This window comes from Guillardia theta, assembly GCF_000315625.1.
Source record: "Guillardia theta CCMP2712 unplaced genomic scaffold GUITHscaffold_32, whole genome shotgun sequence".
Classification (NCBI taxonomy): domain Eukaryota; class Cryptophyceae; order Pyrenomonadales; family Geminigeraceae; genus Guillardia; species Guillardia theta.
The window spans coordinates 347021-370409 of record NW_005434642.1 but is presented as its reverse complement, the minus strand read 5'-3'; the positions used below and the strand labels follow the sequence as shown (position 1 = coordinate 370409).

The 23389-nt window shown below is 54.9% G+C and overlaps 7 protein-coding genes across 7 annotated transcripts; 3 read left to right on the top strand and 4 right to left on the bottom strand.

The window, feature by feature from the left end:
• Nucleotides 1-60: 60 nt before the first annotated feature.
• On the bottom strand, nt 61-2098 carry GUITHDRAFT_163095 (hypothetical protein). The gene is made up of 5 exons (XM_005832986.1): nt 1996-2098; nt 1341-1948; nt 1170-1292; nt 965-1120; nt 61-919 (listed from the first exon to the last, which is right to left on the bottom strand). Exons 1-5 carry the CDS (start codon nt 2078-2080, stop codon nt 566-568), a joined length of 1326 nt encoding a protein of 441 aa, XP_005833043.1. The 5' UTR covers nt 2081-2098; the 3' UTR covers nt 61-565.
• Nucleotides 2099-2825: 727 nt separating this feature from the next.
• On the top strand, nt 2826-4643 carry GUITHDRAFT_108097 (hypothetical protein; the record flags this gene model as incomplete). Its single annotated transcript, XM_005832985.1, has 1 exon — nt 2826-4643. The coding sequence occupies one exon, from the start codon at nt 2826-2828 to the stop codon at nt 4641-4643; it is 1818 nt and encodes a 605-aa protein (XP_005833042.1).
• A 246-nt stretch (nt 4644-4889) lies between these two features.
• On the bottom strand, nt 4890-14094 carry GUITHDRAFT_108096 (hypothetical protein; the record flags this gene model as incomplete). The annotated part of the gene is made up of 2 exons (XM_005832984.1): nt 4890-4978; nt 5037-14094. The coding sequence occupies 2 exons, from the start codon at nt 14092-14094 to the stop codon at nt 4890-4892; spliced, it is 9147 nt and encodes a 3048-aa protein (XP_005833041.1).
• A 1019-nt stretch (nt 14095-15113) lies between these two features.
• GUITHDRAFT_157796 (hypothetical protein) lies at nt 15114-15946 on the bottom strand (the record flags this gene model as incomplete). Its single annotated transcript, XM_005832983.1, has 3 exons — nt 15114-15383; nt 15590-15827; nt 15930-15946. The coding sequence occupies 3 exons, from the start codon at nt 15944-15946 to the stop codon at nt 15114-15116; spliced, it is 525 nt and encodes a 174-aa protein (XP_005833040.1).
• Nucleotides 15947-16723: 777 nt separating this feature from the next.
• GUITHDRAFT_108095 (hypothetical protein) lies at nt 16724-18496 on the top strand (the record flags this gene model as incomplete). The annotated part of the gene is made up of 4 exons (XM_005832982.1): nt 16724-17029; nt 17092-17682; nt 17732-18165; nt 18211-18496. The coding sequence occupies 4 exons, from the start codon at nt 16724-16726 to the stop codon at nt 18494-18496; spliced, it is 1617 nt and encodes a 538-aa protein (XP_005833039.1).
• A 54-nt stretch (nt 18497-18550) lies between these two features.
• On the top strand, nt 18551-21722 carry GUITHDRAFT_108094 (hypothetical protein; the record flags this gene model as incomplete). Its single annotated transcript, XM_005832981.1, has 17 exons — nt 18551-18592; nt 18646-18715; nt 18770-18827; nt 18893-18941; nt 18985-19056; nt 19111-19211; nt 19528-19600; nt 19653-19753; nt 19801-19987; nt 20046-20132; nt 20181-20243; nt 20294-20579; nt 20904-20961; nt 21008-21164; nt 21210-21443; nt 21589-21644; nt 21692-21722. The coding sequence occupies 17 exons, from the start codon at nt 18551-18553 to the stop codon at nt 21720-21722; spliced, it is 1725 nt and encodes a 574-aa protein (XP_005833038.1).
• A 110-nt stretch (nt 21723-21832) lies between these two features.
• On the bottom strand, nt 21833-22775 carry GUITHDRAFT_108093 (hypothetical protein; the record flags this gene model as incomplete). Its single annotated transcript, XM_005832980.1, has 5 exons — nt 21833-21889; nt 21944-22099; nt 22146-22178; nt 22240-22397; nt 22448-22775. 5 exons carry the CDS (start codon nt 22773-22775, stop codon nt 21833-21835), a joined length of 732 nt encoding a protein of 243 aa, XP_005833037.1.
• Between the last annotated feature and the right edge of the window lie 614 nt (nt 22776-23389).

Below are 23389 nucleotides of genomic sequence, written 5' to 3'. Positions count from 1 at the left end.
GAGGGCATGGCAACTCACTGAAGTTGTGCGTATGGGAACATACACTGATAACAGAAGTTTGAGATTAAACGTGTATATTAAGTACTCAGGAATCATTGAAATCACTCGCAATGAAGAGCCATGCTCCAGTCAACCTTCTCCAGGACCGCTTGCAACATGAGCAGCGCACAAACCATCATCGCATCCACACGCAATGGGGCCGAGCAGAGCCAGCAGGAGCAGCAAGCATGCGCGACAAGCACTCTCTCCTCTCAGAGCTGGCAAGCAAATCGAAAAGATTGGCGGGCATGAGATCTGTCAGTCGCGCTGCATGCAAGCGGTAGGATGCACGCAGAGGAGGCAGGCAACGCGTCAACACAAGCTGCAAGCGCAAGCCAGGCTGGATCACCAAGGAGTGGAGACTGCATGCCGCGAGCAAATACAAGAAGCATACTCGATTGGCGAGGCATGACCATCCTTTCCAGGCGACGCTACAGAGAAACCAAGAAATCTGCAAAGGGTCAAAACAAGCTGCTTAATTCCCCGAAACCGAATATCGAGAGCGTTGCAAGCTTGAATGAGGAGGTCAGGGATATCCAGTCTGTCCACCATACGGATATTGAGATTGCTCCTGACTCGGATCATAAACAGAACCTTGCCCTCCATATTGCATGTTAGGCATTCCAAAGTTCGACTGCATCTGCGGATACCCCACCATCCCCATCCCCATCATCCCGCTCTGAAAGCCTCCGGCCATTCCACCATACCCCTGGGGTTGACCACCGCTCATGCCCATGTTTCCTTGAGCCATTCCCATGCCGTACGAGAACGAGGGGTTTGACTGCTTCACACGTTTGACGATGCCAAGGAAGAAAGCAGTCTTGTTTCTGATGTCCCGAAGATTGGCTTCACAAAACTTCTCGATGACTTCAAGTGCGGACTGCAGCAGACCGTTACACCCAACGTCATGTCAAGGAATTCATACCGCTTCGGGAAGTGCCAAAAGTTCCATGAAGCATTTTGCGTCCAAGTCCGTTCTGTATACCAAGTTCGATTGGAACATTGTTTCAACCTTAGCTTGGACAGAATAAGGCAGACTGAGAAAGGTCTGAGATGTGAGACTAGGATCCGATGCTTGAACCTGACACAACCCCAGTCAGCGACAAAACCAATAAGCATAGAGAACTGACCTGCTCCCTGAAGCGCTTGATGATGCCCATGAAGAAACCAGATCGACTGTGAATACTCGACAGGTCTGCTTCATTGAATTTCTGCACAACTTCCAGGGCGTATTGTTCGGGCAGTGCCCTCAACTGTCAAGAAAGAAATCAACAGAAATTTGTGAGTAGCTCACTGCGTACCTGCTCCATGCACCGAGAATCGATGTCACTGCGGGCACATTTTCCACTGGCAAACAAGGCATCCAGCTTCTGCTGGACAGAGGGAATCAATCCTGCTGGCGGGATCATGGGAGAAGGCTGGAAGACCATGCCCGTGTAGGCAGGGGGAGGTACAGCAGGGACGTTCATGCCCATCGGATGCATGACTCTGACTGCCGCACCTTCAGTTCTGAACCTCTTGATGACTCCAGCAAGAAACGCTGACTTGCTCCGCATGGTGGACATGTCGGCATCACAAAAATGTTCGATGATCTGCACGCCCACGGAATCGGAGAAATCGCACAAGGATGCAACAATCTTAGAGTCTAGCTCATCCCGCCTGCATTTGCCAGTAGAGAACAACCATTCTAGCTTTGCCTTGGTAGCCGGCTTCGAGTCCAAAACTTCCGGAAGTTTCGATGAGGACTCAACTGGCTTCTCCTGCGCGGGGGTAATCTCGCCCTTGGCCTCTTCTTGCTTTGAGTCGGTCTCGATACTGGTATGCCCATTCTGATCTGATTTGGTTTCATCAGATTTCTGTTCATTGACATCTTTCTCTTGAGTGGAATCCGGTTTTTCCCCTTCTTCTTCTGAAAAACCTTCATCACAACAAGCTGAGATATTCAGAACAGCTCACCACTTGCTTTTGGCTTCTTAGCTGCACTGGCCTCGTCTTCTTCGGTGGGACTCTCCACCTTCCGCTTGTTCTCGTTTGAAGACATCGGACAAGAAAGCTACCTGCTCCCAATCAGATCAGTTAGGAAAGGAATGTTCGTCAGAATAAAATAGAACATAACATAGCTGTAACAAGGGGAGAGGTTGAGGGGTGGATGGAGAAAGGGGTAAGGAGGGAGAAGGAAGGGAGTGGAACGGAGCGGAACGGAGCGGAACGGAGCGGAAATTAATGGAAGGGCATGGAAGGGCATGGAAAAACGGCAGGAAGGGCATGGAAGCAGGAAGGAGAAGGGGGGGGGGGGGGAGGGGATAGGAGGGCGAGGGGAGGGGAGGGGGAGGAGTGTGTGGGGAAGGAAGGGACGGGGACGGGGGGGGGGGAGGAAGGGCATGGAAGCAGGAAGGGGAAGTGAGAGGGGGAGGAGAAAGGGTTGGGGGTGCGGCGGCGAGGGTAGCGGATGCTTGTGCATGGCTGCAGGGTCCAAGGAATCACCGTTACAGACGTTACGAGAAATTACCGTTATTGACCGTTACAAACTGGTAGCGGCAAGAATTTTTGACCGCATTCAAATTCCGATGAAGCGGTACCAGTGAAGGGAGGGACAGGAAAGCAAGACAGAAGAGACGAGCGAGGAGAAGAAGAGAGGGAAACAAGACAATGGTTGAACGCGAAGAAGCATTCCTTCAATGAGGTAGTATGACCGTTTACTGGATCTTGAACAGCAAACTTGCGCGTGTCGATCACAAGTTTTAATAGTTCGCTGCTCTGTCCCCGACGTAGGCAGCACAAAAGTTATGGTTGTGAAAGTTCCATCGCTCTGGCAAGCTGGCAAGAGCCCGAGCTTGAACGAGTCGAAGACGTCTTCATTCAGCGCAAGGCTTGCGCATCAGTCTGCTCCTGAAGATTCTGTGCTGGCTCGCTCGAGCTTGACTGAGAGGAGTTCGAACAGGAAGCTAGTTTACGACTCGGAACTCAAAGACATCTCACTGTCTGGGCTGGGAAGTCAGCAGATGAAGAGTTGGAACCAGAGGCTAGGCGAAACCATCTCAGAGTTCGACGAGTATGAGGAGCTTGTCAAGAAGGAGATCGAGCTAAAGTCGAACAGGAAACAGGAAAAGTACGAGGGCAATCGGAAAGAGAAGGTTGAGAGGCCATCCACAAGCTTCATCAAACAAGCTGTCATCAGTGCCAACGAGTCGTTCATCGGCCCGACCGCCCAAGGGTTGAGCTCCAGCCGACAGAGCTTTGCGACTCCGCCGGTAGACGACCAGCTCCCCTGCCAGTATGTTTCTCTCACCCCAAGGAAACTTCGCCTTCAGCCCATGTTGTGCCTACCCCTCGAAGTGTCCTCCAAGACCGTCTCACCCTTCTGGCGCAGCAAACACGATGAGGCTCCCACAAGACTCGGCACGAGCAAGCTGCCCACGGCTAGCGAATCGCAGGGATGGAAGGTGGACGCAGTCGACAAGAAGAAACCAGACGACATCGAGCTCAAGGAGAACGAGGAGTACAAGCTGATCATAGAGCACAAGCTTCTTAGCTGCGATGTGCTGTCGCCTGATCCGAGAGTGGGCGATGAGGCTCCGCGCGTGTCGTCCCTTCAGGAAGAAAACTCCAGCAGCTCGTCTGGCAGCAGCATGGCGAGCACTCCACGGGTTGCCAGGGAGAGGATCACCAGCGTGAAAGACTTCATGAAGAGCAACTACAGGAGGTGGGCGGCTGACTGGAACCCGGAGATGAAGGCAGCATGGGAGGGATCAGCCAAGAGGCTGGAGATGCTGCAGAGGGACGAGATCGTCCTGCTGCACCACCTGGAAGGGGATCTGAACGAGAAAACCTTCACGTGCAGCAGCATCTCCGCCGACATCTTCTCAGCTCCTAGCCCCCTCCTTGCGGAGAAGACAAGGGAGAGCTACCTGATCGATGAGACGCAGGTGGAAGACGACAGCCGCTGCTTCCTTGAGCGGCGAAGGCACTTCGTCCCTACACACAAGAGCTCGTCCTACGAGTCGTCTACTGACCTGTCACAGGCCCGGTCGCCCCTTGGGACCGCGCCGTCCATGGAGAACTTGGAGAAGGAAAGCGAAGAGGAGTTCTTGAGCTCGGCCCCCGTCCTCCCCATCAACGGCAGCAGCGACTCTCCTCGGAGGCTTGACGCCTCCTGGCTGAGGAGCTCGGTCCTCCAGGACAGTACCAAGACTCCCCCCAGGTACGGAGCCCCCCGGTACGTCTTCGGAAACACAGACAAGAGGCTGACCGCAGGCTCCACTTTCTCGCAAGGGACCTCGGTACAAAGTCCTCTTGTTCTCTTCCCCTCTGACGCCCAGAGTCTGCAGGAAGTCGCAAGGCGCTCCAACCATGGCGGCTCAAGGGCGGGGATGGAGGGGAGCAGAGAGGGAGGGCGGGCAACGACGCTGTACAGCTCGGGGAAGACGATCAAGGCCCTGGTGGACAGGCTTGGGGAGAGGGAGGAGAGTTCCAGTACAGCCAGCATGCTCACAAGCAGATCAGATCCTGACTTGGAGAATTTGCGGCAGCGGCAGCTGGTAAGGAAGACGATGCAGATCCTGGGAGAAGGGATGGGCAAGCAGGGATCAGCGGGCGATGATTGAGGCGAGAGGGATCGAAGGAGACCCGGGCAGTCGCGGTGGGTGAGATGGAGGAGAAAAAATCTGGAGGGAGGGAGGATCAAGACAAGGTGAAGGAAGGGGATAGTACGATATAATCGAGATGTTTCAACCTCCAATCGCCATCATTACGCGCTTTCAAACGATGTGCTTCCTCCCTCCCTCCTTCCTCCTTACCCTCATAATCTCTCCCTCCTCCTCATCCACCCAACAACTTCCGAACTCTCTTCGTTAACTTGAGGCTCTAGAATACCCCGGGAATGAGAAAATCCCCACTGTCTCTTCTCGCACCTTCTTCGCTGTCTTGTTCTCCATCCTCCCTGACGATGTCCGATAGCGGAGAAGACGCCCTGCTGTCATGAAGGTCCCGCCTCTCACTCTCCTCCTCCTCCTCCTCCTCCTCCTCCTCCTCCTCCTTCCCTTCTCCATACTCATCATCATATCCACCATGATCATCATCCTCATCATAATCCTCCTCCTCCTCCTCCTCCTCCTCCTCCTCAAACTGAGCACCGCTCTCGGCCGTGAACAGCAGCGCCTGCAGGTGTGCCTGCGTGCTGCTTGCAAGACTTTTGATCTCCTTTCCCAGCTTCACCAGCCTGGCAGCGAGCGACTGCTCGTCCTCCTCCCCCCCTCGGCCCTTGAGCACCATGGCCTCCTTGCAAGGGATCCAGGAGACGTCGGGGATGTGCTTCCTGACCACTCCTCCTGCCTCGTCCAAGTCGTTGAGCTTCTTGAAGACATAGGACTCGAAGCCTGTGTGCTCGTCGATGCTCTTCTGCGAGAGGTAGACGATGAAGTAGAGGAAGTCCCAGATGTTGTGGTCCTTCTTCACGTGCTGCTCGAACCCCAGCCCGTCCCTCGAGTTGATCTCGAACCTGTACCTCTCCAGCCCGCAGATAAAGCAGCGGAGGTTCAGGTCCTCCTCCATGTCCTGGTTCTGCTTGCGCAGCTCCCCGAACGTATCGATGATGATGCCGAAGATGATGTTGAGGAGGATGGTGTTGACCAAGATGAAGAACGTCGTCGTGTACGCGATGCGGAGGATGATGTACGGGCCCACGTCGATCCCACCTATCCCGAGGCATCCCATGTACTCTAGACCAGGAGGGGAGGAGCAGGGCTCCACAGTGGTCCCCGGCATCACGCTCCGCCACTGGATGTCCTCCAGCGCTCCTCCGACGTCTCCCTTGCGCAGCCCCATGTCAACCACGACCAGGAAGCACTTCCACACTGAGTCGCAGCGAGCCGAGTTGACGTTGTAGCTCATCTCGTCTCCGTTGCGCACCTCCGCCGCCTCGAACGCGAAGTACTCTGGGAAGAGGACGAAGCCGATGGCGCTGTAGATGAACATCATGACAAAGGCGAGGGCCGCGGTCTGCAGGAGGGTGTTGGCCCTGCTAGACACTGCCCTGACGACGTTGCCAAGGGCGCGGCTGAGGTGGAACATGTCGATAAGGTGGGAGATGAGAAAGAAGAGAAAGCGGGGGTCCTGGGAACCGAGGTAGAGGGCCAACAGGTTCATGACCAAGTAGAAGAGGAGGAGGAGGAGGAACTTGTCGGTGAGGAGGATTGTGCCGAAGAGATAGAAGTACTTCGGGCCACCGTAGAGCTCCGTGTAGACTTGGTAGTAGTCCGGGCGAGAGAGGAAGATCTTTTTGACTCGGAAGAAACCTGATTCGATCATGTACCTGCTCAGCCTGAGCAGGCACAGGACCAACTGAAAGGCAGCGAAGGTCAGGATCGGGCTGACGAAGGAGGCGGGCAGGACGATGTTGCTCATGTTCTCAAGGGTGACGTACTGGGTGTCCTTGTACCTGAATCCGAAGAGGATGAGGAAGTTGAGGAGGAGAGCGTTGAGGAAGAACGAGACGTCGAGGTGCTTGCTGACTCGGTGGAAGGCCTCGTAGACGACAGATTTGTGCAGCTCGTACATGTACACCATCTCGTCGTACCGGAGGAGGGAGCTCTCCACCAGCCCGAGCATGCGGTCCTGGTGGTTGCCTCTGTTCAGGTCCCGCAGGACGTCGTTCTTCGCTTCCCTGCTGAGGTGACGGCAGATGGCGGGGATCTGGAAGAAGACCCTCTCCAGCTTCCCGTCGCGGGAGATCTCGATGAAGCCGCAGTTGGCCTGCAGGCGGACGAAGTCTTGGATGACTTCCTCATTGAGCTTCGAGGCCAGGTCGTGCTCGTCCTCCTTGTCAAAGTACTGCAGCATCACCACCAGCATGAACAGCGAGCAGGCGACCTGGAAGGCCCCGTGCTGACTGATCTCCTCCACAGCCACCTTCCCCTCCTCGTAGTGGCGGAACTTGGCGTTGTCCCCCGCAAGGTACTGCTCCTGCAGCGAGTTCATCTGCATGATGAGCTTGTCGATCTCCAGGGCCTTGAGGATCCTGGCGGGGATGAAGGGGTCGTCGACGCGCTCGAGGAGGGAGAGGAGGAGAGTCACCGACTTGTTCTTCAGCGCGTCCACGTCCGCCTCGTACCTGCTGATGTCCACCAGCTGGACGCTGCAGGTGGGAATAAGCTGGAGGAACTGGTTGAGGACGTGCGGGAGCTGAGTGTCCACCAGCGCCCGCTGGTTCTTGTAGCAAGGGTTCTGGACGAACTCGATGAGCGTGTCAACGCCCTGGAGGGCGAAGGCGATGGAGCAGGGGTGCATGTGCCTTGAGCAGGCGGCAAGGAACTCAGCGCAGGAGGAGACGAGATCGATCGACTTCTTGCCCTGGAACCGGACGTACTCCTGCATGTCCTTGTTGTGCCCCTCGCACAGGAGCTGCAGGAAGCGGAGGATGAGGAGGACCTGGCTGCCGTAGAAGACGTCGTTCGCCCTGTCCTCCTTCATGATCTCTTCTATCCCTCCCAGCGTCAAATCGAACCCCTTGTTGCTGCTCTGCGCCGAGAGCTCGGAGCAGTACTTGTTGAACGAGCTCTGGAGCATCGGGAGGGACCTCTCAGCCCGCACCAGGCGGTCGCGCAGGTTCTGAAAGAGCGAGTTCTTCTCGTCCCTCCTGAGCAGCTCCATGAAGGCCCCCTGGCAAGGCGCCTTCCCGTTGTCGAGCATGAAGTTTGAGATGTTGAGGCACTCGAGCACGACCTTGTCCTGCTTGTGCGACGTCGACATGATCTCAATCACCATCTTCGCGATCCCGTGCTTCAGCCACCTCCTCTTCTCCTCCCCCTCCGCCGTGCAGTTAGCCCTGCTCTGCTTCTGCTGGATCATAACAAGGTCCTTGACGATCTTGAGAGCCCTCTCCGTCAGCTGGTGGGAGAGCTTCGACGAGTTTGACAGCATGCTGATCAAGCTCTGCATGTGCTGGAAGCTGATGCTACCCTCCCCCCCGTCTCCTCTCGCGCTGCCCTCCAGGAACGCATTCTTCAGCCGCTGCCCCTCATCATGCTCGCACGACTCCATCGATCTCAAGAACTCGTTGGCAAACACGACGACGCCGCTGGGAATGTCCAGCTTCTGACCCTGCCGCCTCTCCTCTTGCTCCTCAAGGCTCCTCTCGATCTCCTTTCTCCTCTCAGCCACACAGCTCTCCTCGAACAGCTTGTCCTCCTCCTGCTCCGAGGCCGAACCAGCGGCGTGCGAGCTGCTGGAGTCCTTCAGGCTGATCTTCAACGAAGAGAAGCCAAACACGTCTTGGAACTTGGGGTGGAGGAACTTGAAGCGAGAAAAGGAGGAGCGCAGGTTGGAGGTCAGCAACGAGACCAGGTCAAGGATTCTCAGCTCCTCGTGTGCTTGCAGTACCCTCCTGTCACTGTCCAGCAAGTCCAGCAGAACCTCCAGCAGGTGCCCACCGACCTTCACCCGGATGTTGTCTCTCTGCATCAGGTCGGCAGGTGGGAGAGAGCTGAAGAGAGCCTGGGCCGAGTCCAGGTACCCGACGATGAGGAGGGACCTCTCGCTGCTGGACAGGAGCTGGGTCTTGTGCCCTTGCGGGCTGCAGGGCAAGAGCTCGATAGAGCGCGCAAAGTGCTCGAAGATGTCGCACAGCTCCAGCTGGAGGCGCAGGTGGGCATTGACCATGTCGACCCTGACGTAGGCCTCTGTGAGGAAGGCGAGGAGAGCTTCCTTGATCTTGGCCGGCAGCTTCTCATCCCTCAGATCCTCCACGATGTCGTCCAGTGACATGGCCAGGGGGCTGCCGGCCCGCCGGAACCGGGCCTTGTTCTCGAAGTTGGACTCCTTCATGCACATAGTAAGGAGGCGGATGGACGCGAGGTAGCAGCGCAGGACTCCCTGGGAGGTGTTGGGATCATCCAGCATCGTAGCTCTTGTGCTCCTGCCCGCGGCTCCCTGGAAGAGAGGGAGCTGGATGCTGTTCAGCTCGAGGTACTTGGTCACGAGGTTCTGATTCCTCCGCAGGATCTGCTGCTTGGGGTGGATGAGCACCTGCAGGAAGTTGAGGTAGCAGACGTCCACCTCATCCTGCATCAAGTCGGTCACGTGCGAGATCAGGCTCTCTTCTACGTTGTAGCACAGGTCCACGTTGTCGGAGTAGATGGCGGAGAGCAGCATGACGACACTTCGCGGGATGGAGTCCTGGAACGTCCTGAAGATGCTCAGGTGCTGACTGAGCTCGTGCTGGATCGGGAGGCTGTCATTGCAGAGGGCCGCCAGGCACTGGAAGCAGAGAGGGCCCGTGGTCTCCTGGAAGTCAGCTGGGAGACATCGGAGGAGCCTCAGCAGAACTTTGTGGACGCTCTTCCTTTGGAACAGCCTCCTCTGGACCACCGGCTTGTCATCGCCGATCATCTCAAGCAGCTTGTTCAGCTTCGGCTCGACAGACGAGATGGCCCTGATGCGCAGGTCGTTGTCCTTGCTCGCCTTACTCGAGATGTAGTGCATGCGCTCCACAGTGAAGGACTGAATGTCGTTAGCCACCCGCAGGAAGTTCAGGGTGAGCCGATCGGCGAAGCGATTCAGCACGTCGCTGTCGTCCTCAATAAGGATCAGAGTGTTGGACAGGGACTTGTGGAGGAAGAACTGGTTTTGGTGGGTCCTAACGAGCAGGCTGAAGGCGTCGACCACCAGGGGCTCATAGGGGAAGATGATGAGGTCAGCAAGGCAACTCGACAGCCACCCGTCCTCGTCGAGGTTCATGAACTCTATGATCTTGATGAACTCCCTCCTTGGAGCTCCTGGTTTCTTGCGCAGGCTCGTCTCCTCCGACGACCCCTGCTCGCTGAACAGACTGGGAAACTCCATGAATGACCGCAAGGAGCTGAGGAAGTAGAGGTTCAAGCACAGGAGGGGGGTGAGAAGGCAACACCACAGCAGCTGGGTCCAGATGCCGTAAACGCTGTCATTTGCATTGCTGTCGGCAAGCGCAAACGAGAAGCAAACAAGGGTGTTGAGAAAGAAATAGACCAAGTAGCAGCACTGAACGACAAGTCCCGCCTTCAAGAGGTTGAGATGCCTTTCAGACGGCGAGTTCAAGATCGCCACCCTGTGGAAGGTGTAGACTGCAAAGCAATTCACTATGAGGGAGAGAGCCCAAATGACGGTAAGGATCAGGTTGACGACAAGCGCGGCATACCCGTTAGACAGCCCTGGGTGACTGGAGTAACGAGCAGAGCTTCCCAGTGCCCAGCCTGCAGCTCTGACTTCCTGGATCCGAACAGAGAGCAAGATGATCACAACGGTGGCCAGAACATACTGCACGAACGATGAAAGGACGACTATCCTGTCAATTCGCAGCGCATCGCTGTAGATTCTGAACAGCGGCTTCAGGCGCACAGAAAGCTGAGGGAGGTAAGGGAAGGAGATGCTGATCACGTCAGGCACCGTCTTCTGGTTAGCTAGGACCTTGGATGGGAACCTGTGCAGCAGTTGCCCCGAGTTGTCTGCCAGCATACCCAGCACGTACTCTTTCTTTGACACGTTCAAGTCAAACCGATATTCCTGCAGCATCTTGGTGGTTCGAACCGACAGGCTGAGGTCGTAGATCGCGTCTAGCAGCGAGCAAGCCTCCCTCTTCGTCTCCAGGATGATCTGAAGCTCGTCGGTGAGCTGCAGTCTGCCGGACTTATCACAGTACTCGACGAACTCCGTGAAGTCGTTGGCAGTCAGGATCAGAGCGATCACCCTCTGAGAGCAGCGGACCTTCCAGGGCCAAGTCTTGATCTCTCCTATGAGAGACTCTCTGCCAAACTGCTGGCCAGGCAACAGAGTCTCCACGACAATCTCCACTCCCTCTCGGGTCTCGATCACGAACACTGAACCTGTCTGGATGACGTACATGGCTCCTGCCGCGTCATTCACTTCCACCAACGTGGTCCCTGGTTCGAACACGCGCACTTGGAAGGCGGAACAGATGCGGGGGATCTCGAGGGGAGTGACGAACTTGCAGATGGGGCGGAGGTGCTTGAGTGCGGCCGAAATGGTTTGATCAGACAGCAGCAGCGCATTCTTGTCCGCCTCCACCTTCTTGTCGGACTTGGTCAGCGACGAGCTCCTTGCACGGTCCTTGTCGAAGTGAAAGTTGTTCTCAGTCCGATTGAAGCGAAGAGAAGAAAAGTCCAGCAGGTCCATGGTCTCCTTGATCACTGACTTGAGGTCTTCCTCGCACACAAACCCAAATACCAGCAACTGCTTGCAGAGCTTCAGCATCGAGAGCTTCAGCTCGTTGGCGAACGGCCGCTCCCCCGGGTACATCTGGCAAGATGACTGAGCAAAGTACTCCCTGACGATGGTTCTCAGGTCATACAGGTCCTTGGGAGGGTCGGGATTCCTTGCAGAGTCTGGCTGTTGACTGCCTGCCTGCTTCTCCTCAGTGACTCTGTTCAAGAAGTGAAAGTTTTGGTATGAGTCAAGATCCTTCCAGATTGAGATTCCGGTTAGCCTGGTGATGCTGTTGAACTCATCGCCCTCCACGTAACAGAACCTGATGAACTCGCACACGTGCCTCCGAAGGTGTTCAGACAGCCTGTCGTCCTGCAGACAGGATATGCAGACCTCCAAAGGCACAAACTTCTTCACCCTCCCGATGATGAACTGCCTCCTTCCCAGGGAGTCGGGCTTGCAAAGGTTGGCTAGCAGCGCGAAGGTTTCAATCCAGTACTCCAGCATCCTTCGACTCTGATGACCTCGCTTCCCCGCACGTGACATGTCGGCCACGAGATCCCCGAGGTCCCTCCATGTCGAAGGGTTCTCAGAGATCGCGTGTCGAGCATCGAAGAGCTGCACGGCCTGGCACTCCACCCGCACCCGGAGGAGGATGTCATCGACTTCGTCAAGGATGCTCTCCAGGACGATGTCTTGGTGGCGGGAGATGCCTCTGTCTGCTACAGCGGTGAAGGCAGACAGAAATCGCACGTGCATCGGATCCTTTCCCTCAGTCGCCAGGGCCCGGAGGTGAAATCGGATGTGATCATCCCGGGTAGCGTCGCCAGCCAAGGACAGAAGGAGCTTCTCGTTGCCTTCGAGCACCTCCAGCAGAACTCGTTCAGCTCCGATGTCCAGGATGAGGTGGTCCTGCATCTCATTCAAAAAGCTCGCGACCTCTATAGAGTTCTTCTTGTGTTTGTGCACAATGTGCCAGAGGACTGAGTAGCACATTTGAAGAACCAATTTGGCGCTTCTGTTCCTTGGTAGGTTCAACAAGTTTGTGGGGCTGATCAGTTTGTACAGCCCAGAACTCTTCGTTTGATTGACTTTCTTTTGTGTCTTGTCACTCTTCAGGTTGTTTGCGGGCTCAGCAGTCGTCGGTACCTGCTTCAACCAAATCTTGCAAGTCTGCCGTATGATCGCAAAGAGCAGCTGGGGAACTCCCAGGTCATGCATGAAGTTTTGACAATACTCCAGCGGGTTCATCTGCAGCAACTCTTTGTCATTCAGCACGGCTATCTTCGTCCTGTCCCTCACTTGGATGTCATAGATGTACAACCTCAAATCCGACAGCCGGTCAAGAATCTCCAGCACTACATCTTCAGAGAACTCGATGCTCTCGAATTTGTTCATCTGCATCAAGTAGCTCTCCAGGGTTGGCAGGATACCAAGAACCACATCGACAGACCTTATCTGCTCTTCAGGGACCTGCTCCACATCGAAGCTGTCCTCTCGGAACAAGGCGGGAGACGAGACAACCACTCGTTCGGGCAACTTGGACAAGTCTTCCGCTAATCTCTCCTCGTAAGAGATCTGATGATCCTCCTCTATCACATTCAGTCTAGCGATCTGCGAAGAATCTGCATCTTCTAACGGACGCAACGGGTCGCTCAGTTGATGTGAGTTCATACAGTGAAGATAGTCTCTTGTGTTTGTGTGCATCAGCCTGATCCTGCCTGACCACTGCAGATGCAAGTTCTGGTGATCGTCATCGTAGGGCTCGAAGCTGAAGAACACACCGTGAGAGTGATTGGCACTCAACTTCACAGCAGAAAACAGGCTTCGAGAGCTGTCCTCCTGGCCATCGTCATAGCTTTCGTGGACAGTGTTGATTCTCAGAGCTGGTTGCAGCTTCTCAGCAGTCACGCAGAGATAACGTTTCGTCACGAGATGCATCAGACTGTAGCTATGGTGCAGCTTCACTAGACCTCCGATGAGGGGATTCTTGTCTGCCACAACCCACATAGTTGAAGAGAGCGAGGTTTGACCTGACTGTAGGTAGACTGTGTTATCCATTCCCGTTGCTGCGATGTATGCTTGATGGAATGGATGATACAGCCGAACAACATCTCCGACTTTCACCAAAGCCTTGGACTGCAACGAGAAGGAAAGGAATGGCTCTACTTTCCATGCAGCCTCCTGGCGTATACTGAGGGTCACCTCGTGTATCATTCCGATTTCAGACGGGTAGCACGAGTTGTTTGATGCATGCAGGAACTCCCGGGGAAAGGACATGCTTTCCAAAGTGATTTGGTCTCCATAGCATACTGTATGACCCTCCACCAGGTATCTGAAACGAGGTAGGATCTTGAAACCTACTGGCTTTCCTGGCCTGTCATGGAGAACAATCTTCTTAGCCGTGGGCTCATCTCGTGGGGCCTGACTTATATCTACTCCTAGAAACGCTTGCGACTTCAACTGGCGTAGCTGTATCACATCTCCGTAATGCACAGGCTTCCCTGTCATGTGCTCGGCTTGCGAGTCGTTGGCCTTCTTTTCCATCTGATTCTGCATCTTGACATGCTCTAACCTTGAGAAGTCCTCAACTCGTGCTCGGTTCTTGTTCAGGGATTCCCACTCTACCAAGAACCGTTCTTCCCTTGCGGTGCAAACTTCAAACACCAACTCACGAGAGGAAAGCTTTAGATGCGTATCCCAGCGCTTTCGCACGCACCCTTGCTCGCACAGGAACCCAGCGTTGTCCTCGATGAAGCTGCATGATAACAATATAAAATCTCCAAAACGCAATGCAGTCGCTTCATCGTATGGGTCAGGACGGACGAGCGCCATGGACCCGAGCAACTCCGTAGGGTTCATCCTTGCAGCTGCGAATCCTGGCTGTACACCCCTCAGACGCGGTCAGGCCTGACACTACTTGCTGTTGCCATGGGTGGGACACGTCATTCTCGGGTGAGGAGGTAGCAGCCCAGGAGGAGGGGAGAAGGGAGAGGCTCGTCCGAGCCACTCAGCGAGGCTCTAGGCCTCCCGCATCTGGCCTTCTGCCCCGACATAAGGCTTCGCCCGACCGCCACATTTAGAGGGTGCCGTTACATTTCCGTTTCATCGGATGAAACTTCAGCCGCACTGCAGCCTGGCAGTGAGGCGGACTCAGGCGGAGGCCGCTAGTGACGCCCGGTTCCGGAGTTCCCGGCGAGTCAGTCACCGTACGGACGGTCGGGTGCAGTGACGGTGAGGCGCCCAGGCCGGCGGCAGCCGGGACCGGCTGACTACTTTACTCAAAGTTAAGCTGACCGTGTGTCGTACCAACTCATGGGCCAGTGCCGCGAGTACGTGCGACCGCGGCAGAACCCGCATAGGTGCTTCTGAATCAGAAATAGACTCGGAGTTTGCAGAGACTCATTCCAAGCACTCCATTCCAAGACTTCCGAAGTTCAATAAATAAGTTACTGGAAAGACAGCAACAAAACTGAAGTTACCGCCGGGCCGACGGTTGAGGCTGCCGCACAGCCGGCGACCCAGCCGTGACCGACTCTCCGTCCCAACGGCATTCAGTGCGGCAGTCCTGCCGAGCGCGGCTCTGAGTCCATCTACTGCCAACGTTGAGCAGCAGCATGGCAAGGCCGCCGCCCCGCCATGCCAGAGCCAGGCCCAACTGATCAGAGTCATGATACCTGGCAGGTCTGAACTGATTCATGACACCACTGCCGGCCCCCGACTCACTCAGCAGGACAGTTTCAGTGAATCCAGTCAACTATGATCGAGCTTGGCAATATTTCATCAGCGTCTCTGCACTGAGCCTACTGATGCACCATGACAACGAAATGATGCTTGAACATTGACGCCTTCAGCAGAGGCCATGATCCGATCTTTCCTTCCTAACTTTTGCCTCTACTCCCACATACCTTGCATTGCGATCGCTGCCGCCCGTGCTCGCATATGCTCCCCCCCCCGCACGCCTTGCATCGTGATCGCTGCCGCCTGTGCTCGCATATGCTCCCCCCCCCGCACGCCTTGCATGATGATCGGACCCGCCCGTGCTCGCATATGCTGCTGCCTCCGCACGCCTTGCATTGCGATCGCTGCCGCCCGTGCTCGCATATGCTGCTGCCTCCGCACGCCTTGCATCGTGATCGCTCCCGCCCGTGCTCGCATATGCTCCCCCCCCCCACACGCCTTGCATTGCGATCGCTGCCGCCCGTGCTCGCATATGCTGCTGCCTCCGCACGCCTTGCATCGTGATCGCCGCCGCCCGTGCTCGCATATGCTCCCCCCCCCGCACGCCTTGCATAGCGATCGCCGCCGCCAGAGTACGATGTCTTTACGCTCCCCACGCCTTGAATCGTGATCGGACCCGCCCGTGCTCGCATATGCTCCCCCCCCCACACGCCTTGCATTGCGATCGCTGCCGCCCGTGCTCGCATATGCTGCTGCCTCCGCACGCCTTGCATTGCGATCGCCGCCGCCCGTGCTCGCATATGCTCCCCCCCCCGCACGCCTTGCATGATGATCGCTGCCGCCCGTGCTCGCATATGCTCCCCCCCGCGCACGCCTTGCATCGTGATCGGACCCGCCTGTGCTCGCAGAGACTCCTTGTTTTCCTCTTTTGGTCTATCTTGTCAGCACCTAGCTCTTGTTCTCTACGCTCGTCTCCCCCGGGGTTTGAGCCCTCCACCTTCCTTCTCTTGCGCGACCTCTCGCTGCTTGGCATGGATCTCGCCGATACACACGCAACGTGTCAGTTTGCTTCTAGAGTGAAAACTGGCACCCCGCCTCAGAGAGCGGAACGCGCGCCCCCGGCGTGCGGCGTGACTCAGCAGGCTCACCGCCGGGGCCTGGCAGGCCCGGAGCCCGCCTGCGGCTCGTCGGATCAGGCTCCGATCGGACGGCGGAGGCCAGGATGTGACTTGAAATCCTAGCCGCAGATCCAGACATCAGCTTCCGATGATCAGGGCCGATCGGACGGTCGCTCGGACTCGTACTAGCCTACCACTGAGAGGGCTAGGCTAGGCTGCACCCCCGGGCTCGCCGAGTCGCCTCGCCGCGCGGCACCCGGCCCCGGGCGACTTCAGCCTGGCACCGGGCGGCCGGCCCGGGCGCGGCCCGCCGCCGCCGCCTCAGGGCAGCCCGGCCCGTACTGCGCGGCTAGTGCGCCGATGCCAACCGTGGCCGCCCGACTCAGATGATCATCCGATCATGGCAGATCATCAGCGGCCGCAGGCTCCGACACTCGGAATAATCCGAGGCTTACTAGACTGAGCCTCGGAGACTAGTACTACTGTAGTACTCGGAGAGTCTCCGCATCATAGTACCGTTACGGTGGCCGCCGGCTCGGGCCGTACTGATGATCGGATCTCGGAGTTTCAAGCCGCGGACAGTTTGAATGTTTTTTTAACTTGAGTTCGAGAGAGTTGAGCGGGGCTGCGGTCACAGCACTTGTAAGTGCAAAACCTGTGTGTGAGTGCAAGCTAGGCCGCCGGGTGCAGGGATGCGGCTCATGGCAGTGCTGCTGCTGGGGCTTGCGGCTTGCAAGTCGAGCATGCCGGCGCCTCCTCCGGATATGCAGCGCCAGCATGCTGCAAAGAGCTTGATGAATGTCGCGAGAATCCTCAAGCTTCGTGGCGGAGGAGATGAAGGGATGGGAGGAGTGTCGGAGTTTAGTTGTAACCATAAGGCTTCCTACCCTGGCTTCGAGGAGGATGTTGCGTATCCCCAGCCCTTCTACCGTGGTGTCGAGGAGGAGACAGAGGAGAGAGCTCCTCTGCGTGTGCAAACTTTGCACCTTGACATCACGGTAGGAGTTGAACGCCACCCGTGAGAGTCGTTGCTGTTCTGACATGTTCGATGTGTTGACAGGACTCGGACATGGACTGCCAGACTCTGGAAGGCAACCTGGTAAGTCCAGAAGAATTCTTCAATGCATCCGCAGTGCCAGAGAGAGCGCACCAGAAGAGGCAGCAGATTTTTTGTCCGAAGCTCGAAAATCCCTTCGCTGACATAAAACCGCCCGATATTGATCCAGAAGACGAGTTCGACTTCGCTTATAACAAGGATTCGGACGAGATCTCACACACGAGAGAGTCTAGAGGAGGAGTGAAAGAAGAACATCTGCCTGCGGGAGATCATAAGGCGCACTCAAAGGATGAAGAGCTTGTTGATAACACATCATTTCATACGAACAATCAAGAGTTTGAGAACCTGCAACCATCTCCATGTGAAACCACACACGGTGATGGTCAACAAGAATGCGCTGGTCATACGCATGAAAGAGAAGATGCAATTAGGATAGATGCGTCAAAACTTTCAACAGACGAGATGAGACAGCACCTTTCCTCAGAATCGAAGTTTTGTGAACGGCACCCGCCTGAAGCTCAAAATGCAAACGAAGAAGCCAAAAGTCCCAGCAGATTTCTGGATGAGTCGAAGTTTGACGAGTTTTTGAAGAAGGTGAAATGATGACTTCTGCTCTGAGTGTTAGACTGATGCTTGTACCCAGCATGGGCTCAAACGGGAGATGACTTTCAGAGTCCAACGTGAAGAATTCCCGGACTCAATCTTGCAAGAGGAAAACGAGCAACTCAAAGACTTTGTAGAAGTGATGAGAGCAAATTATGCAATGCCCGGAGAAACAGACCCAGAGAAAAATCCACCAGAGCTCCGCTCGCAAGAAAGTTTCACTGAGAAAGTGGAAAATTTCCATCTTCCACAACGTTTTGAGGTGAATGGTACAAACCAGACGAGCTTCAGTTCTGCAGCAGTCTCTACCATACCAAGCAAGACCGGATCTAGCAGACTGCAAGTGAAAGAGCTCGTAGAGAACTTGAGGAAGTATTACTTGGTCTTCAATGCTTCAAAGGTGGAGAGTGCGGAACAGATTGCTTCGATCTTCGTACACAAGATGGACCAGCTGGATGAAATGCTGCTAGACAAGTGACATCATAGTATCTCTGGCTCTGACGACTGAAACTTATGCAGATATGGGGTAAGTCTGACAGATTTCATGAACGAGGATGACTCCCAAGCGAAGAATGCAACTATGAATGAACAGCAAGCACAAGGCTCCAAAGCGAGCGATAAAACAAATCGCATGCTTGCAGAAGCATACATCGAAGGAAAGGAATTGGAAAAAACAGCATCTCGAGAACAACAACAAATCGAGAAGGAAATGTGGGACATTCATCGTGCAAACATGGACAAGATCAAGTCAATGTCACAGAACGAGATAGATCAAGCAAAAGAGCAAATATCGCATGTTCATTGATTACTTCTTATCGATACAAATATTCTGAAATTTGCACAGAACCTAAGCCCAGAAATGATACAGCTCCTTGAAAAGAGAGCTCGGAAAAGATTGCAGGTAGAAATTTGAATCTTCTCTGTGCTGGTAGTATGTAACTCAGATTTGGTCAGAATATCAAGAATATGACGATAGACGATCAACCAAAAGAGCAACTCGCTGCAGACGAAGAGCGTAGAGAAGGTCTGGTCTCCTGCTGTCAATTTCTCAGGGTCCTGAAGCCATTCGCGTGAACAGAATTGGAGAAGGAGCTTGGTCCGTTGTTCCAAATCGGGGCATCCCCTGATGGCCCATGGTTCTCACGAACAGTTTGCCTTCATTTCGCTCCCTCACACTGTCCTCCCTTGTGTTGCTCTGCAGGAGCACCGACGAGGATGGAACGAGAAGGACAACGCTGGTCAAAGAGCAGGTCGACTTTCATGCTGCATGGCCAGGACTGAGACGAGAATCAGGAGGCGGAGGTGGCAAGAATGTATGAGGGCGTTCTCAATATCAATCCAAACGACTTTGCCATGATCATGAAAGTGAGAGAGGAAAGATCGACCTTCAAGGACAGTGCTGATGCCCTCCCTTTTCAGTATGCTCGTTTCGAGAAGGAAGAACGACACATGATGAGGCATGCGATCGATCTCTTTGAAGACGCGCTCAGGTTGATCCCGAACGACGTTGAAGCGCTAAGGTAGTTCGATTGTCGTTGAGTTTTCGTACGCTTACAAGTATTTCCGTGTAGTGAGTACGGCGAACTTATGAATGAGTTCCGAAGAAAACCTGCGGAATCACAGGTAGTGGATGGTGGAAGATGTGGAGGAAGAGAGGGATGGAGAGGAGGGGGAAGGGAGAAAGGGAGGAGAGAGGGAGGGATTTATCCGCTGGAACCAATGAAAATTCCCCAAGGAAATCTTTGAAGCCGTACTCGATCAAAATCCATCACACTGCATGACGTTGGTGAGGTAAAACGTAAACTCTGTATGGTTTCTTTCCTTCATTGTGACTAGGTATGGAAACTTGTGCCTCAATGACTTCAAGGACTTCAAAGCTGCTTACGGGCTGTACCATTCTGCTCTCCAGGTAAGTCGAAGAGAGCGAGAAAGTAGCTGATGTTGCCGCTGATCCCTGGCAGGCTGATCCCAAAAATCACCGGGCGCATTATGGAATGGCTTACTTGCACCAGCAACTTGGGAACAGAACGAAAGCTGCGCATCACTACGAGCTTTCATTGACGTTGGGGGTTGGAGATGCGGATGGAGAGATTCTGATCCTTGCCGCAGGCTAAATCCTTCTTTCTTCCCCACGCTCGGAAACTATGCATCGATGCTCTATTTGGATCACGTGGACAAGCGTATGGGCAAGAAGATCACAGATGATATCAAGCGAGCCGCAAAGTTGTACGAGACTGCTACCTTGCTGCAGCCCTCCAACACAGCAAACCTTCTGAATTATGGCATGTTGCTAGAGGTTGATTGAGTGGGGGAGGGAGCAATACCTGTCTTGTGATCGTTTCTTTTTTGCGAAGAATGTTTTTGGCGAGGAAGTGAAGGCTGAGTTTCTTTACCGGACGGCCCTCACCCTCGAAGAGACAAACTGTGACGCAATCTGCATGGTGACGACACTTTCCTACGTCCACTCACCGCTGACTGCTTGCTTGCAGCTGTCAAAGTTAATTTTCAAGGGAAAAGAAGACGTTGGCGAGGTTCAGTCGCTGCTTTATCAGGTGAGCTCCAGCTGGGCTATGCAGGCTCACCTAATCCTTTCACCTGCAAGGCGCTGGAGACCAACCCCTCGCATGTCCAGACGCTGCTTCGTCTCGGCGAGCTCTACCACAACCATCTCACCAACATGTCAAACCACAAAATACAGGCGAAGGAGGCAAACCCCAGAATCTCTGCTAGCGCCCAGCTGACCAACTCTCAACAGTTCTACGAGTCGGCTCTCCAGCTAGACCCCAACAACGTCGACGTGCTCAACAGCCTTGCTACCTTGTACGCGGAGATGGACAGCAGCGATCTGAACTACACGTGCTCAGCAGAGGAAAGAGAACTCTCATGCAGTAATCTCTGAGCTGACAGCCCAGCAGGATTGCCTGATGAAGGCCTACGAGCTCGCTCCTACAGATCCTGACACAGGTCCACTTCCTCTTCTTCCCTTCCTCCTCCTCCTCCTCCTCCTCCTCCTCCTCCTCCTCCTTCACAACAACAACAACAACAACAACAACAACAACAACAACAACAACAACAACAACAACAACAACAACAACAACAACAACAACAACAACAACAACAACAACAACAACAACAACAACAACAACAACAACAACAACAACAACAACAACAACAACAACAACAAGGGGTTGACTTGATTGTAATTACTGCAGTCTTGAACATCGGGTCATACATGATGGACAGCAAGCAGGACATGCCGACAGCGAAGCGGTGAAGATGACATGGCAATGTGTCCCCTTCACACCCTCCTTCGCAGGTTGTTCCGGCAAGCTCTCAAGCTGCAGCCCGATCACCCTGGGGCTCTGTGCTACAACGCGCTGGCGGAGGCGCTCACGGGAAGGAATTTCACCCTCGCGTACTTCCTGATGGACAGGGCAAGGGCCTTGGCTCCCAACGAGATTCACATCCAAGAGGTCAGGACGGTTAGTGAGGCTGATGGTGGTCTGAGACACTTGCAGGCGCTGCTTTCTTTGGACACCCTCGCAATGAAGGAGCGGTGGGATCCAACGTCCTCCTCGAAGAACAATCCTCCGTCGCTCTACGTCGCATCGATCCCCGTGTCAGGAAAGTCCAAAAGTGACCCTTCCTCGTCGGGAAACCAGACTTCAAGTTCACAAGGGAAGGGCAAGGCAGAGAACAAGAGCGAGGAGAAGTTGGAGTTTGAGGGTCCTCGCAGGGGCTATTACTATGAGGTACCTCGTCATGCAAATCACTCCGTCCTTCTGCCGTCCTTGCATCTTTTCCTCCTCGCACATCCTTCCCCCCTCCCCCCCCCCTCCTCCCATCCATCTAACTTCCTACCTCGACCCTTTCTCCACTCATGCGACTTGCTTCCAGGAGCTTGGCAACCTCAGGCAGATTCCGTCTGACATTCCAGACGGGAGCGACTTGACGTGCGTAATCCCTTTGCTTATTCATAATCCTGACCGAGGTCCACCAGGGATCCTCGTCACGAGTGGAATCAATTTTAACTGCCATCACCGTGTACATAGAAAGTCAGGGCATCGACCGTTCTTCTTGAAATTTATTGTTTTCATCTAAGTCAGGACCTTCTCCTCCTCCCCCTTTCCTCTCCGCCTCATCAAGAGGGCATCAGGTTGAACTCGTTATAAGCGGTTCCTCCTCCCTTGTACCGAACCTGCAGCAGCCGTTGAGACCACAACAGAGGGTCAGGGGAGCGAGCGAGCGCAACCTGCATCTTGAAGGGGATAGAAGCCGGATAGATGCACTTGGTCGTGTTGGCAAAGTGAGTCTGCGGGGCTCCCACGTCCTCCAACATCTGCCTCCGGGCCATCAGGCCGCTATCATTCCTCGACATGAAGTCGACGAATCTTCTGCCTGGGACGTGCTGCTCGTGATGTCAGCGCGCTGCTCTCCGACTCAGGGCGACTCACCTTGGTGCATCCAGTGACCATGGAGTACTTTTGCTGATGCAAGCGCAAGGGATTACTCTGCCTGCAAGTCGTCCTCCACAAAGATCGAACTTACCAGGTTGAGAAGGTACGTGGGACGTGTTGGAACGAATCTCAATGTCATCGGCTGGGGGCCAAGTAGCGCCTGTTGCCCCTCCCCGCCCTCCTCCACCAGCGCCTGTCTCGATGCCATGTTGAACCCGAGCTCGTGCCCAACTCTTGACCGGCTCAGCCCTGCGAGCAGAGTTCAGTCCTCCCGCCCCTCCCCCACTGCGAAGCAGCACCGGCGGGACGCGTCTCGTATCTTTGACGGCTGATGCTCAGCGCGCTGGTGGGACGAGAGTCTCGTTGGAGAGGAAGGAGGTCAGGAGCTGAGTGCCAAGACATGCTAGACGCAGGCCTCGTCCACGACAGTTGGCTATTGGGACGGGAAGAGCCGACCTTGAAAGATTTGCTCTGAGAAGCGCTGAAGAGATCGTCTTGAGTGGGTGGTCTCGTGAGCACTGCCTGCTCCTCCATCATGGACGCTCTGCTCTTGGACCTGCTCACAGTTCTGCGCAAGGCAGATTCGCAGTAGACGCCTTGCTGGTAAATGGGCTGTTTTGTGGTCATTTGAGTTGCCCATATCGAAGCTGGAGGAGGAAGGGGAAGGGAGGAGAGGAGAGGTCACTCGAACTTCAGGAGGATCATATTACTTCACCTGCTGTCTGCGAACGTCGTGAAGTGAACTCAGTCACGGTGGGCCGGTCTCTCCCCTGACTCTTGAAAATGTACGACATGGCGTTTCTGCACGATTTCCTGGCGGTGCCTGCATGAGAGGGCACGATCGATAATCAGGAAGGAATCGATTTCATCCTTCTATCTCAAGGATTTCATCTCGTGCATCAAGCAAGAGACTTTCATGGATCCTTTGATACAACCCCAACCATACATCCTCCTCTATCGTCGATGTCCTATTACTTTGTCCCGATACTTCTCCCCTCCTCTCCTCTCCTCCCCAAGCCTCGCCTCTCCCAATCTCCAAACTACCTCAGCAAACATTGCAGGCTGTGCCCTCCCTCCCTCCCTCATTATCTACCTACAATAAAAGTATATGGAGGGGGGGGTGTGGTATCGAGAGCGTCGGCAGTGCAATAGGAGAGTTGCCCGGTATGTGTAAAGGCAAATTACCCCCGATGTTTCCTGGAGCTCCGCCCCATGCGAAGACACCAAGTCTTGGGATACCT

What these genes read in the sequence shown, in the direction of transcription:
- GUITHDRAFT_163095 (XM_005832986.1), bottom strand. Translation starts at nt 2,080, where the DNA reads ATGTCTTCAAACGAGAACAAGCGGAAGGTGGAGAGTCCCACCGAAGAA. An exon ending in TAAGAAGCCAAAAGCAAGTG is followed by an intron (nt 1,949 to 1,995) that starts GTGAGCTGTTCT and finishes AAGGTTTTTCAG; the next exon opens with AAGAAGAAGGGGAAAAACCG. An exon ending in TTTTGGCACTTCCCGAAGCG is followed by an intron (nt 920 to 964) that starts GTATGAATTCCT and finishes GGTCTGCTGCAG; the next exon opens with TCCGCACTTGAAGTCATCGA.